At 37.8% G+C, this 12,036-nt stretch overlaps 1 protein-coding gene across 1 annotated transcript in view; it reads right to left on the bottom strand.

Moving 5' to 3' along the window:
• Positions 1-12,036, bottom strand: part of DTWD2 (DTW motif tRNA-uridine aminocarboxypropyltransferase 2) — a 72,370-nt gene that overhangs the window by 52,377 nt on the left and 7,957 nt on the right. The window contains exon 2 of the mRNA XM_085213544.1: positions 3,913-4,003. Coding sequence (XP_085069670.1) covers positions 3,913-4,003 — 91 coding nt within the window. The remainder of the gene's footprint in view (positions 1-3,912; positions 4,004-12,036) is intronic.

The raw sequence follows: 12,036 nt of genomic DNA, 5'->3' as shown, positions 1-12,036 counted from the left end.
TGAAAGATAAAAATAAGTTTCAGTTTATTTCTCTATAACAAAGATGTACATTAGCTGAACCTCGCAGAAGGCTAGACACTAGAGACTGCATTAGGATTACAAAAACCCCAAACACTTAATGTACTCTCAGTTTCCATGTCTTACAATTCAGACACTGAAAATCCAAAGTTCAGTCCCTAAGCCACGAGATGAATTAATAAAAAGCTGGGGAGTTGATCCGTTTTTTTAATATATGAGTCATATGTCAACAGTTCAGTATTTGCAAACAAGTAATGCCCTGACTACTTCAGCTCCATGATTTCTGTGGCTCTTACTCTCCATAAGTACCAACATGCAACCACCTATAGCCCTGACATCATCAAACTGCTCTTAAATTAGTTCTGTGGATCTTTACATCACTCTTGCCTAAAACCTTCACTAATTTTGCTTTTTCTGCTCCATACCTACTGATTCTGTGAAGTATAAATGAAACACTACAGAGTTAAAGGCAAACGTTGTCTTACTATATGCACCACCACTTTGCTCTGCAGTAGCAGTATGATGTGTCCTAGGGAGAGATGAAAATCAAAGTACCTGGTGAATGGAGTGCAAGAAAAGTGAGGGAGAAATATCCTTCAGATTACCATCGACTACTATCTTGACAAAGCTGAATAAGTCACCACTGGCAGTACAAGATCATAAACACCCTCATTCACACAAATGTAAAAGGTAGCAAGAAAGGAACTGGAAGAAAATTAATTCTTTATCTCTAATCAGCAAAAATTTTAAAAGCTTATCAGTCATGGGAAAGCCATTCAATCATTCTCCTCAATGTTGTATTATTTCAGAATTACCTTTCACCAAATAAACGCATTCTTTTACTAATACAGAAAAAGTTGCAGTTTTCCAATCTAAAAACCAATCTATGTTTACAAGAAGATATAATACAGAATTCAGAACTGGGAAGGATTGTTAGAGAAAAGGAGTTTAAGAATAGCTAAACAAAACTACCTCTAAAATATGTTCCATTTGTTTAGAATTTGCATCACAAAAATGTTTGTATTTAGCTATTTCATATACAGCCTATTAGCACGTCAGCTACTTTCCATTATCTGCTTTGAAAGAGAATAGTTATTGTCTCCTTTGTTCTTCTCAGCATCATAAATTTAATACACAATTCTTTGCTTATTCATTATTTAACCACTGAAGTATATCTATACAAATAGGTTTGGAGAAGTTGCTTTTAGATTGTTTTTTTTTTTCCTTTTATGGGAATTCATGATATTTTTTGGTAACACTGCAGGGGCGTTCTACCATGAACAGAAAGTTCTAACTAATAAAAACATTTATTTGAACCAGTAAATACACTTTACTTCATTTTCTCCTGAACTTGTAAAACAATTAGCAAATTATATTTTATTTTTACCATTCAATAAAGAATGTTCTTAGATCCATGTACAAGCTCACTAAATACACGTTTTCTTTACAGGTGCAGAAAAATGAAAATTCCTACAATTCTGGAAAGAAAGAAGGCAGAGAAACAGAACAATCCAAGCAGATACTTTCTGCTGTGCTCTAAGGGCTCTGTCTTGAGTTATAATCACCACCCAAGCTCCAAAAAGTATACAGTGGCCTATGCTCCACTGCAGATCACTCCATAGACAAAAAGGCAGAGGTAAGAAAAAGCTGCACAGCAGTTTGTACACACCTGGCTATGCCACAGACTGTCAGGTCTGCAAATGGAGGCACGGGAGAGAAGAAAAGATGAGAAAAGCAGTTTATCTACTTACATTTATTTATATTCATATGTATGTGGAAAGAAGAAAATAGCAGAAATCATGCTATGCAAATAGATTCTTCACTGTTCCACTATTATAGGGTTAGGATCCTTGGTTTGTATCTACTTTATTTTTAAATTACTCCCATTATTAACAGTAGTGCACTAACACTATTCCAGAAACACTTGCACCTAGATGTGCAACGCTGAATTATCTTCACAAATGAAATTTGAATTAATCCATGGATCTATTATGCAAAGATGAATGCTGGATGGTAAGATTCATAATCTGGTATCTTAGAGAATCCTTGTTGCCATGCATTAGGAGACTACTCTCTTTCCCAGCACCTAAGATTTGTGTGAATGTATCCAACAGCATGCCTTCTGGATTGAAGGACTGTGGAGGAGCAGGAAATCCTGTTCTCACTGCCATGCCTTACGCTCTTGCCCAAATATAAGTCACAATGCAATAATCACTCCACAGTTGGTGGTCTACTTATTGCACTGGAATGTGCAAAAACCAATAAATAACAAAGCAGGTAGAGGATGGAAGTCATCACTGATGCACAGCAGGAGAAATACATTCTCTGTTTGGTGATTTTAATGATACTTCTGAAATGTACTTCTGTAATGACACAGCAGCCTGAAGGATCAGATGCTGTTACTACATTCAAAAGGTTTATCTGCCTCGAAGTCTGACTGAGTTTTGATTAGAAGCAGCTACAGCAAAGGGAACCTACCCTTTAGCAGGTATGCCTCTGCCATTCTGATATCAAAAGAATCACCTGTAATCAACTAAGGTCATCATAAGCTATATTCTTTTCAGCTTTTGTTTGGATTTGTCTCCTACAAGCCAAGTTCCCTTTTACAGTCTGATAGTTAACTTTTTCTGCTCTGATCTTCGTTACTTCGTTACTTGGATAGCACTGCTTTAACCATTTGTTTCCATTAACATATATCTGTGCAACAGTTGCACCCTCTTGTAACAGAAAGCTGCTAATTAAACCTAATTAATAAAAAATGCAGATAGCATTTCAGAAGGATAATCAGGGGACCTAAAAAGACCGTGTAAACTTGTAGTTTTCAGCACAATACATTCAATACAATTCAAATATCAGTGTAAAGCTCTCTGGCACATTTTGCTGCTTCTTTTTTTCCAGCAGATGACTTAATGTGACACATACTTAAGTACTTTCCACATAAAAAGTAACACATAACAGTATTTTTACTAAAAACAGTCAGTTAAAAATCACAGCTTTCCCATTTAGGGACTAAACACTTATTTCTCTAGACACTTTTCTCTAATTTGGTCATTTATATTCTGCTGAAGTTCCTTCAAGCAAGGATTCTGCCTGTGGATTGAGCTACTGTAAGTACAGCTGGATCATAAGAATACAGGTTCTGAATGCCATGGTCTATTTTGTAAAAATACTGTCTATCCAGATCTGTGTAACTGTGATTCATCTTCCAAAACTTGCGATCCAGCACAATACTGCATTATTAACAGAAAATAAAACATCAGTATAAACGCCTCTACTAGCTAAATCAAAAATCAAGAGCCAATTAAACCTCTGAAGGCATGAAATAGGCAAAATCATAAAAGGATGCAATGTATCAAGTCCAGTGCAGGACGCACTTCAAAGCTACTCAGAGTCTCTGAAAAGCAAAAGTACCTTTACCAGGAAACAATGCAAACTGCAAAGAAAGCTGCTCCTCCAGTGGTTCTTTCATGTGCTTCACTTCAGTAAGTGAAACAAAACAAAAAAAAAAGTCACAGAAACAGACTATTTTGAAACTAAACTATAGATTTCCATTAGCTAAATACTCGGAGTCACTACCAAGATGCATTGCTTAATTCATATTTATAACAGAATGCTTCTGTGTTGTATCAAGATTCCCTCCTGAAACAGTTTGTGACAAGCCAAGCAGACCTCCAAATCTAGTAGGATTATCTGAATGAAAAAAGATGTCTTGTGTATATGAAAACCACAGAAGTCAAACATGTTTCCAGAAGTCACAATAATTCAGATGAACTGGTATCTAGCTCTCTGATTTTAAAGGAAAAATTATTATGTATTAAAAACATGATTGCTTCCTCTTGTAGACCATTTGCTGCACTAAGATGGTAGCTGAACTCTTACAACAGCTTTACTCACCTCTGCAGGATGCTGAATTATATACAAGCAGGTGGAGATTTTTAGTGGATGTATCGGCAGGAATGGACACAAGCACACCTTCTGAGGGCGGCTACATGACAGAACAGAGGGGGAAAACAATAAAATTAATCAGCAATGGCATAAATATATTGCACCAGCCCTTACCCTACCCCAAAAGGGCCACTAAGGACTCTCCCTTATGAAACAGTATGTTGAAACATGATAAAAACTTCTGAGATCTCTGCTGCCTTTAAAAGAAAAGAAGGTTTTCATTCAAACTGAATTTTGAAAACGTTCTTCAGACCTCTCCCGTGGTCTGGTTAGCATTAATGCACTTTCAGAACCCTTTCATCACCTTCAGGAGGAGCAACCATACTCCAATTACATAAACCTGTTACTGCATTTTATACCAAGTTAGCGTTTCAAGTTAGATGGAATGCTGTAACAGAATATATAATTAATATAGTTGAAAGACTATCCATAATATAATATTCATAATAGAGTATTTTAAAGTATACTCACAACAAACCCCAAATACGCTGTGTTTATGATCAAGTTTTTATCATTTCATTCATTCTGAAACACACAGCAGACAAGAAGTATGAAAACAAACACTACCACCCATTTCAAGCTGAAGTCTAATTGAAGCCTGAAAAACTAGCACAACTATTTGATGTTTTTTGGTGCACTGCGTGCATCGTTAAAATTATTAACAGGAGAATCGTATTCAAATAACTTAACCTACATATCATTTGGCATTAAACTAATATGCTGAACAGTCAAGAATAAACAGAAGTGAAGAATTAGGCTTAAAGCTGCACAGAATCACTGAAGTTGTTACAGCATACACAGAGCAATTACTGGAAAAACAATGGACTTCCTTAACACTGATCTGATTATCATTACTCACAATTCACTTCGCCTGCAAAACAAACTCTCCAAGATTAAGAAAATAAAGTTGGGATTTTCAGCTGAATCCAAGCAACTCCGAATACAACTCGACCTGCAGCCTCCTCCTTATTTTTGTCATTAGCAGTTTTTATGTTGATCACACATGAGTCAATGTAAGCAGCCACTGTAGCAGATGTGATGTGTTGAAGTTAATTCTCAGGTCCAGACCCAGCCCATGGCCAGCCCCAGTGACACCACAATGCTTGCCCACAAGAGCACTCCATTAAGCAAGCTAAGTGATCTAAGGCAGCATAACTGTTCTTTGCTCAGACCATCTTAAAATAAAACATTAGCTCTTACCTGTAAATGGCAACGCAGTAAAAAAGGCAATAACAGTGGATAAATTGGTCTTTAACCGCTTGCAAGTTGTGTTAATTTAAGACCCTTGCCTCTTTCTAGCCCTAACTACTGCCATACAAAGATTACTTTCCCTTGCCAAGGGGAACCAGTTAGAAGTTATCTAACAACAGCCAAAATCTGAACTGGGCATGAGGGAGGAGGGGAAGAAATTGCTACTGATCAAAGAAAGTATTCTAAAATATTTACACTAAAAAGCTGATGAACAAAAAAAAAATGGCAAAACGGAATTATTCCCACACACTCTTCCAATATAATGCTCCAAAAATCTGCCTTCTTTCTTTCCTTTCTAGAGCTGGCATTTTCCTCTTGATACGCCTCCGTAAATGTGGAACTGGGGTATCAGTTAATTATTAAAAGGCTTTGAAACAACAATGAAGAGCTCACCAACTTCAGCATTCAGTGGGGTCTAGCAATGGCCTTCCTCTGAACCACAGGAAACCAACCTAACTTCCAGATCTGACAAGTCATGTCAGAGGATCTCCAATGCTGTGACAGTGCCTTTCTTCCAAATTTTAATCTTCTCGTGTAGATAATTTAAACAAACACATCTGCAAACAGTTTCTTAACAACCTGGAGGCAGCAGATACTCCCATGGGTTTTTTGATGCCTGCACCTAGGGCACTAAATAAAAGCTCATCCTCTTTTGATCAACATATTCACTCTTTTCCCACAAAGTGTGATCCCTTAGCTTCCCCTCATTATTGAAATGAAACCATCCCATGCCTGGTTTCATTAGCAAGAGAATTCTCCCCACGACTGTATGTTCTTTTGAGGAGAGATTACGATGTGAAAATCTACTACATAAAGGTACCAAAACAGTCAACTGGCAACTTTGATACAAAGAGCTGCATTGTTCCCTAGCTTTTACAAGCAGGCAGAAACAGTTTCTGATGGTTTCTGACCTCAGGGCATTTACTATTACAAAGTTGGACAGATATAATTTACTTGTTTTCAAGTCTCCAAGTTTCCCTTTTTCTGGTGTATGTTCTTTGTATTTTCCGTGGCTGGCTCATGTTCTTCATGGGTTGTTTTTTAGCATTATTAATGTTGTAAAAAAGGAAATTACCCGAAGGCAAACATTTCTAAATCATCACAGGATCAACTCTACCTATACTTTGATTTGTAGGGAGCAGAGCACACACAGTTACAAACAGAATACTTTCCAATATAACTTAATGGCATACATATGTATATACATTAGTTTTAAGTACTCAATTAGTGCCTAATTATGTTGAATGGGTAGGGTACTTTTACAACCCCCTCCTAAGAGACAAAGACTCATTTGTGTGCTCTCACTTTGGTACTTAATGGTTATTGTACCGAGACAAAAAAAAAAATACAACACACACTTTATTCCTACACGAAATCTACGTTATGAGTTTATACCAGTAATCATTTAGGAAACAGTTCTGAACAGGAGAAGTCCTGTCCCACTACCACAAAAGATGCCTTTACTCTCAGAAAGGCCACCCAGGCTGAAAAGGCTTTTTTGTGTTTTTCTTCTGTTGAAAGCGTGTGCTATGTCGTGTGCGATGTATGGCACTGATGTTAGAGAAGAGCAGGGGCAGAGCACCAGGGGACTCAGTTAATGACAACTATAAGTTTTCATCCATTTCTGGAAATGAAAGCAATCTGCACCAGTCTCCAGGCAAAACAGCAGTATTGAGAATATTAGGGAAAAGCCCAGGGGTAGGAAGAGGAATTCGAAGGAGAATAATTTTTATGGTAATATTCACCTGTAAGCAATTTCACTATAGCTCAAAGCCATCCAACTTCTTTCTACCTGTTCTTCAGCATTTCTAGTTTAAAAACTCACGGCAAAGCAACCAGACATACTGGCAGGACTCAAAAATTATCCTCTGTCTTCATATACAACAGAGAATCATGCGCTGAGCTCTCACAGCTTTCCTTTCATTCTTTACATCTAAGTTATGATGTTCTGCTTCAAAATAATGTGGTCTATTTTCCCTGCAAAACTGAAACAAGACAATGGACTGTGCATTGTGATTAGTATTTTCTGGGCAAAGGTAGTATAGAAGTGAATATCACAGAATCATAGCACCATTATGGTTGGAAAAGACTTCTAAGAACATGTGGTTTGGCACCTCTTTTAGGCTGCTTTCCAATCTGCTGTCTCCACCAAAATTACAACACAGCCATAAACGCTGCTGATTGGAGTGAGGCTGATTGGAGTGAGTGCTAATACACTGTGAACAAAAACAAGAGGAATATACAAGAGAAACAGAAAGCATATCTTCCAACTGGCTAATTTTCGATTTCCACTCAAGTGCTGAGTGGCCAGGCAACCACACCTCTGCCACACATTGGAGCTGCAGGGCTTCACCCGAGTGAAAAGGGTGGTAACTGAGACACAGGAGGGAGGGCAGCAGGTTTCTATGGCTTACAGTGTTTGAGGAGCATAATGCAACAAAGACTGAGGACAGTGATGGAATCTCACATTTTTACGTGATTATGTGAACAGCAACTAATGAAAGCAAAAGCATTTACAGGATGAGAGAAGCAGAGACGCCTCTAGTGAGCTCTGTGAACAACAGCTAGAAACAAAAGGATGCCAAATGTGGGTAGGAGAGTTCACACTCCATTTTTGGAGGCTGAAAATGGGAGAGTTAAACTCCCAAAAGCAGAGGTGAGCACACCTGGTCCAAGAGAAAAGGGACATAACTAGATTTGTTCCCATAGCTCTGTCACATGCAGGTAAACTGGCACTCTAACCCTGGTGTTACTTTTCACTGCCCGGTGTCCTACTGCAATACCAGGGTCAACTCCTCACTAAAAAAGTAGTAGTACCATTTTTAAATGCCAAGGTTTCTTCCCTGTGATAACACTATACAAATGCAGTGACACACTGCTACGTGAAAAAGTCTAATCAATAAAAACATTTATCACAGAGCTTCAGGGACGGAGATTTTACCCTGTGCATATCATAGAAGTGAAAAGAACTCAGATCTCCAGTCTAGCCTGGCAGTAGCAGCGCCAATCGAGCCAGATTTTTCAGCCTGGTGGAGTCCTTAGGCAAGGAAATCAAACAGCAGGTACTTTGTGTTACAACCAGCTTTACTTCTCTGTACTGTTTTATAGCTTAGTGGCTTCTTGACCTGCTGCAGTACCTGTCTTTAAGATTGTCTTTTTATTGTTCAGCTCCAGTGAAGAAATTAAGGTAACGGATGGCCAGGTTAAAGCAGACCTGCCTAATATATAATGCTGTTGCAGCTAAGTAGAAAAGACAACAGCTTCAGTTTCAGTGAAATAAATGCTCACAACTTCCCTCCTTTTTCATGTCTCTAGGAAGGGTGGTTAATACCACACAGCTGAAGATTGTAAAATCCTGCATGTACAAAGTTCAGAGTCTGTGCATCTTCAATTAAAAAAAATCAGAGCAGAGAAATTAAAGAATGGTTTGAGATGACAACTTTAAGAACCTCCTTTTGAAAATCTTTTTTTCTTCTTTTTTAATAAGCTTTTTGCATTCTCACTTTGGAAATAGTTTAATGAACCATCCAGAGTTTTCAGATGCAGGCAGCTGGTTTTTTTTGGTAGCACTGATTCTAAAGTGGGTCCTTGGTTGGATCAACCCAAGATACATTGATTTTTGACTATATACAAGGGCTTACCTGAAAGTTATGTCTCATATTTTATTATGTTGACCCAACACATCAGAGGCCAACATAATGTTGGCGGTATGGCAATAGAGATTGAACCTTCCTGACAATTTCCCATTACGTTTTTTTTTGCCATGCAACAGATGGCAGCCGAAGGGCAGTCTGACAAATCTGCATCTGACATGGATGTGCCTATGAAGCCAAGGTGTTCAAATTCCTCAGTGTGGAAAAAAAAGGCACTGACTGCCCTTCATCAATGCTTGTTGAACATTTATAGAGAACAAACAGTGGACGTGAGCACAGTGAGGCAGTTGGTGGAGTGTTTTGGCAATGGTGACAGCACCAGTGGGTCACCTCTGCTGGTGCAGATGTTCCAAAGAAAGGCTCTTGTTCCTAACAGGAAAAAATGCAGAACTAATGGTGGTGACTGTGTGCAAAAATAGCATTTCGTAGCTGAGAATTTGCTCCATCAAACACTGTTATTGTACTCTTTGCATCTGTTGTAGTTTCCGTGGAAATAAACAGGATGCATTACTTTCAGTGCAACCTGAGAAGAAAGGATGTAAGAAAATAGTTTTTTTTATGATAAGGGTCGTGAAGCAGTGGAACAGATTGCCCAGAGAGGTGGCGGATGCTCCATCCCTGCAGACACTCATGGTTAGCTGGACCAGGCTCTGAGCACCGTGACTGAGCTGTGGGAGTTGGACTGGATAACCTTTAAAGGTCCCTTCCAACACAAACAATTCTGCAATTCTACAGAAGATTTCAGCTGCCTTCAGCACTCCAAAGCTGAAGCTCTCTAAACCTGGTATGTTATGTGAAGTTAAATTACTGAAAAGCTTCACCTATTGTTATTTCGTGGTTGCTTTTTTGATTAAAAAGAGATTATTACAACTTCTCATTATGTGAAACCTTGCAAGAATCTATGCAAGAGTAAATACTTCTAGCAAACATTTCTGGTTTTTCCAATTCTTTCATGAAGATTTTCAGCTTTCTTCCAAAGTCAGTTTTCCTAGGGTAGTTCTACAACATTCTCTTGTTCCAAAAGCATCAGACCATGTGATTAACACAACTCACTTTTGTAATAATTTAACCGTATATGTGATAGCTCTTTCCACATTTGAAATTCAGGTCCAACTATGTAACACTACCTTATTTAATACAGTATTTAGGGACAGACAGGAAGGGCAGACCCTGTTGGTATTTATTTACTCTGTAGACAGCAAACTATGCCTGAATCCTAGCTTGAAACAAAGCAGATATAAAAGCAGAGTTAAATGGTCTCTCTCACACCAAGTAACCTCAGGGGTGAATTCTGCCACTGACCTCAAGTGAAAGCAGACTCAGAACACACACATCATTTGGACATCAATTAAAAGAAGAGCTAAGTATTTCCATTTCCCAATCCACTCCACTGTGCCATATCTCATCACTTAGAACTATGAATGTAAGTATTTTTCCTCTCACAAATAATTAGAAAAGCAATGAAATTGAATTATAAACTATAATCTGTTTAAGTTAAGCACATGAACACATAACAGAAAGCCTACCTACAGATAGCACAAACAGAAAAGCGGATGCCTTCTAACAAGCAAAATTACTTCTTCAAACAGTAAATATTCACATTAGAAAGAAAACCCACCGTTCTCTGCAATCTATCTGTAAGTGAACATAAGCTTGAAAAAAAAAAAAATACAGTTAACAGCTTTGTAACCAGTTCTAGGAGTTGGTTAAATATTAAACAAGATCTTCAATTTCAGCATAACCATTCACTTCAGTTATGGATGGTAGAAAAACTGAGCTTTGTTGTCAGAGAGCTTGAGAACTCAGAGTCCTAATATGACATGAAAAAGGCAGTGTGTGGGCAGATTAATGTCCTGCTCAGAACTTACCCACAGCTCAGAGCTGCAGAACTACAAATGCTATACTACACTCTAGTGTCCTTTTTCTAAATAGCAGGCACTTCTGTTGAGCACACTTTCACTTCAATTTTGAATCCACAATCTCCTTCATAAACGTTATTTTAAAAAGCCAGTTTCCTGGTGTTACACAACAAATAATGTATTTTAAGATCATACACCTGTTATTAAAAAGGTAACAGTTAATAGATTTCATTAAAATGTTGGGATTTTTGCTCAATACTTGGCATTTTATTTATATTAGACATCATTAAGTTACTCTAAAGCTTTCCGGGATACTATGAGATGCTGTTCTTAAGATACACAGCCAATTAAACTTTTGCTTTGAAGTACTTGATTACAGAATCAAAGCATATCCAGTAATATTTCATTTTGATTAAAACAGTTAGAAGCCCAACGCAAAAAACTAACCTTTCTTCCACAATTTGGAAACACAGCTTGTATAATTAACGTAGTTTGTTCAGCAAGTGTGCTCATAAAAGCTAACAAGACAGTAGCCAGGTACCTCATGGAAACACTGACAGGAACAATTTGCACTGTAACAGTATGATTTTATGCTGAGAAAATTAGCATTGCCCGTTCTGAGAGGCCACAGGTACGAGCTCACACAGAGCACAACTGTACAAAGCTATAAACAGACTCAAAGTAATTCAGACTGCAGGGTCCTTCTGAAAGTCATCTGCACTAGCTTCCCACCCAAAGTGGGAATAATTACTAGCACCCTAAGCAAGCTGAACCAAGCACTTCCACGGACTGAAGCTTTATGGTTATATTATACCAAGCAAGATTGAGATAAAAAGTATTTACAAGATAAAGAAAAGGAATAGGAAAAAAGAATAATAGTTACAAGAATAACATCTATATTTATTTATACTTAGATGCAAATAAATATATACAGACCAACTGATGCACAAGCTTCAGGCAAGAATAACTAACCTAATAGCGCAGATGGTGGTGTGGCAGTAGAGGTCGAAGTTTCCCATCAATCTTCTGTTAAATTCTGCCAACAAAAATCTCCAGCTAATGGTGGAATTTTTGCGTTGAAACACAGTGTTTTATAGCTGCTCTATCAAACAATATTATTGTGCTCTCTGTTGCTGTTGCAGTTTCCATGGATATAAATACAAGGCATTACTTTCAGACTGGCCTACATAGATATTTCTCCATGCTGGTTAGCTGCTTATTCTTCACATACTAGTGTTTTCAAATCAACTTCAGACACTCAGACTCAAAATTCAGAAGAATTTATATGCAAGTCCCCAAGAGAAACAGCA

Source organism: Meleagris gallopavo, chromosome Z (assembly GCF_905368555.1).
Source record: "Meleagris gallopavo chromosome Z, MGAL_WU_HG_1.1, whole genome shotgun sequence".
Classification (NCBI taxonomy): domain Eukaryota; kingdom Metazoa; phylum Chordata; class Aves; order Galliformes; family Phasianidae; genus Meleagris; species Meleagris gallopavo.
This window is presented reverse-complemented; position numbering and strand designations above follow the sequence as displayed.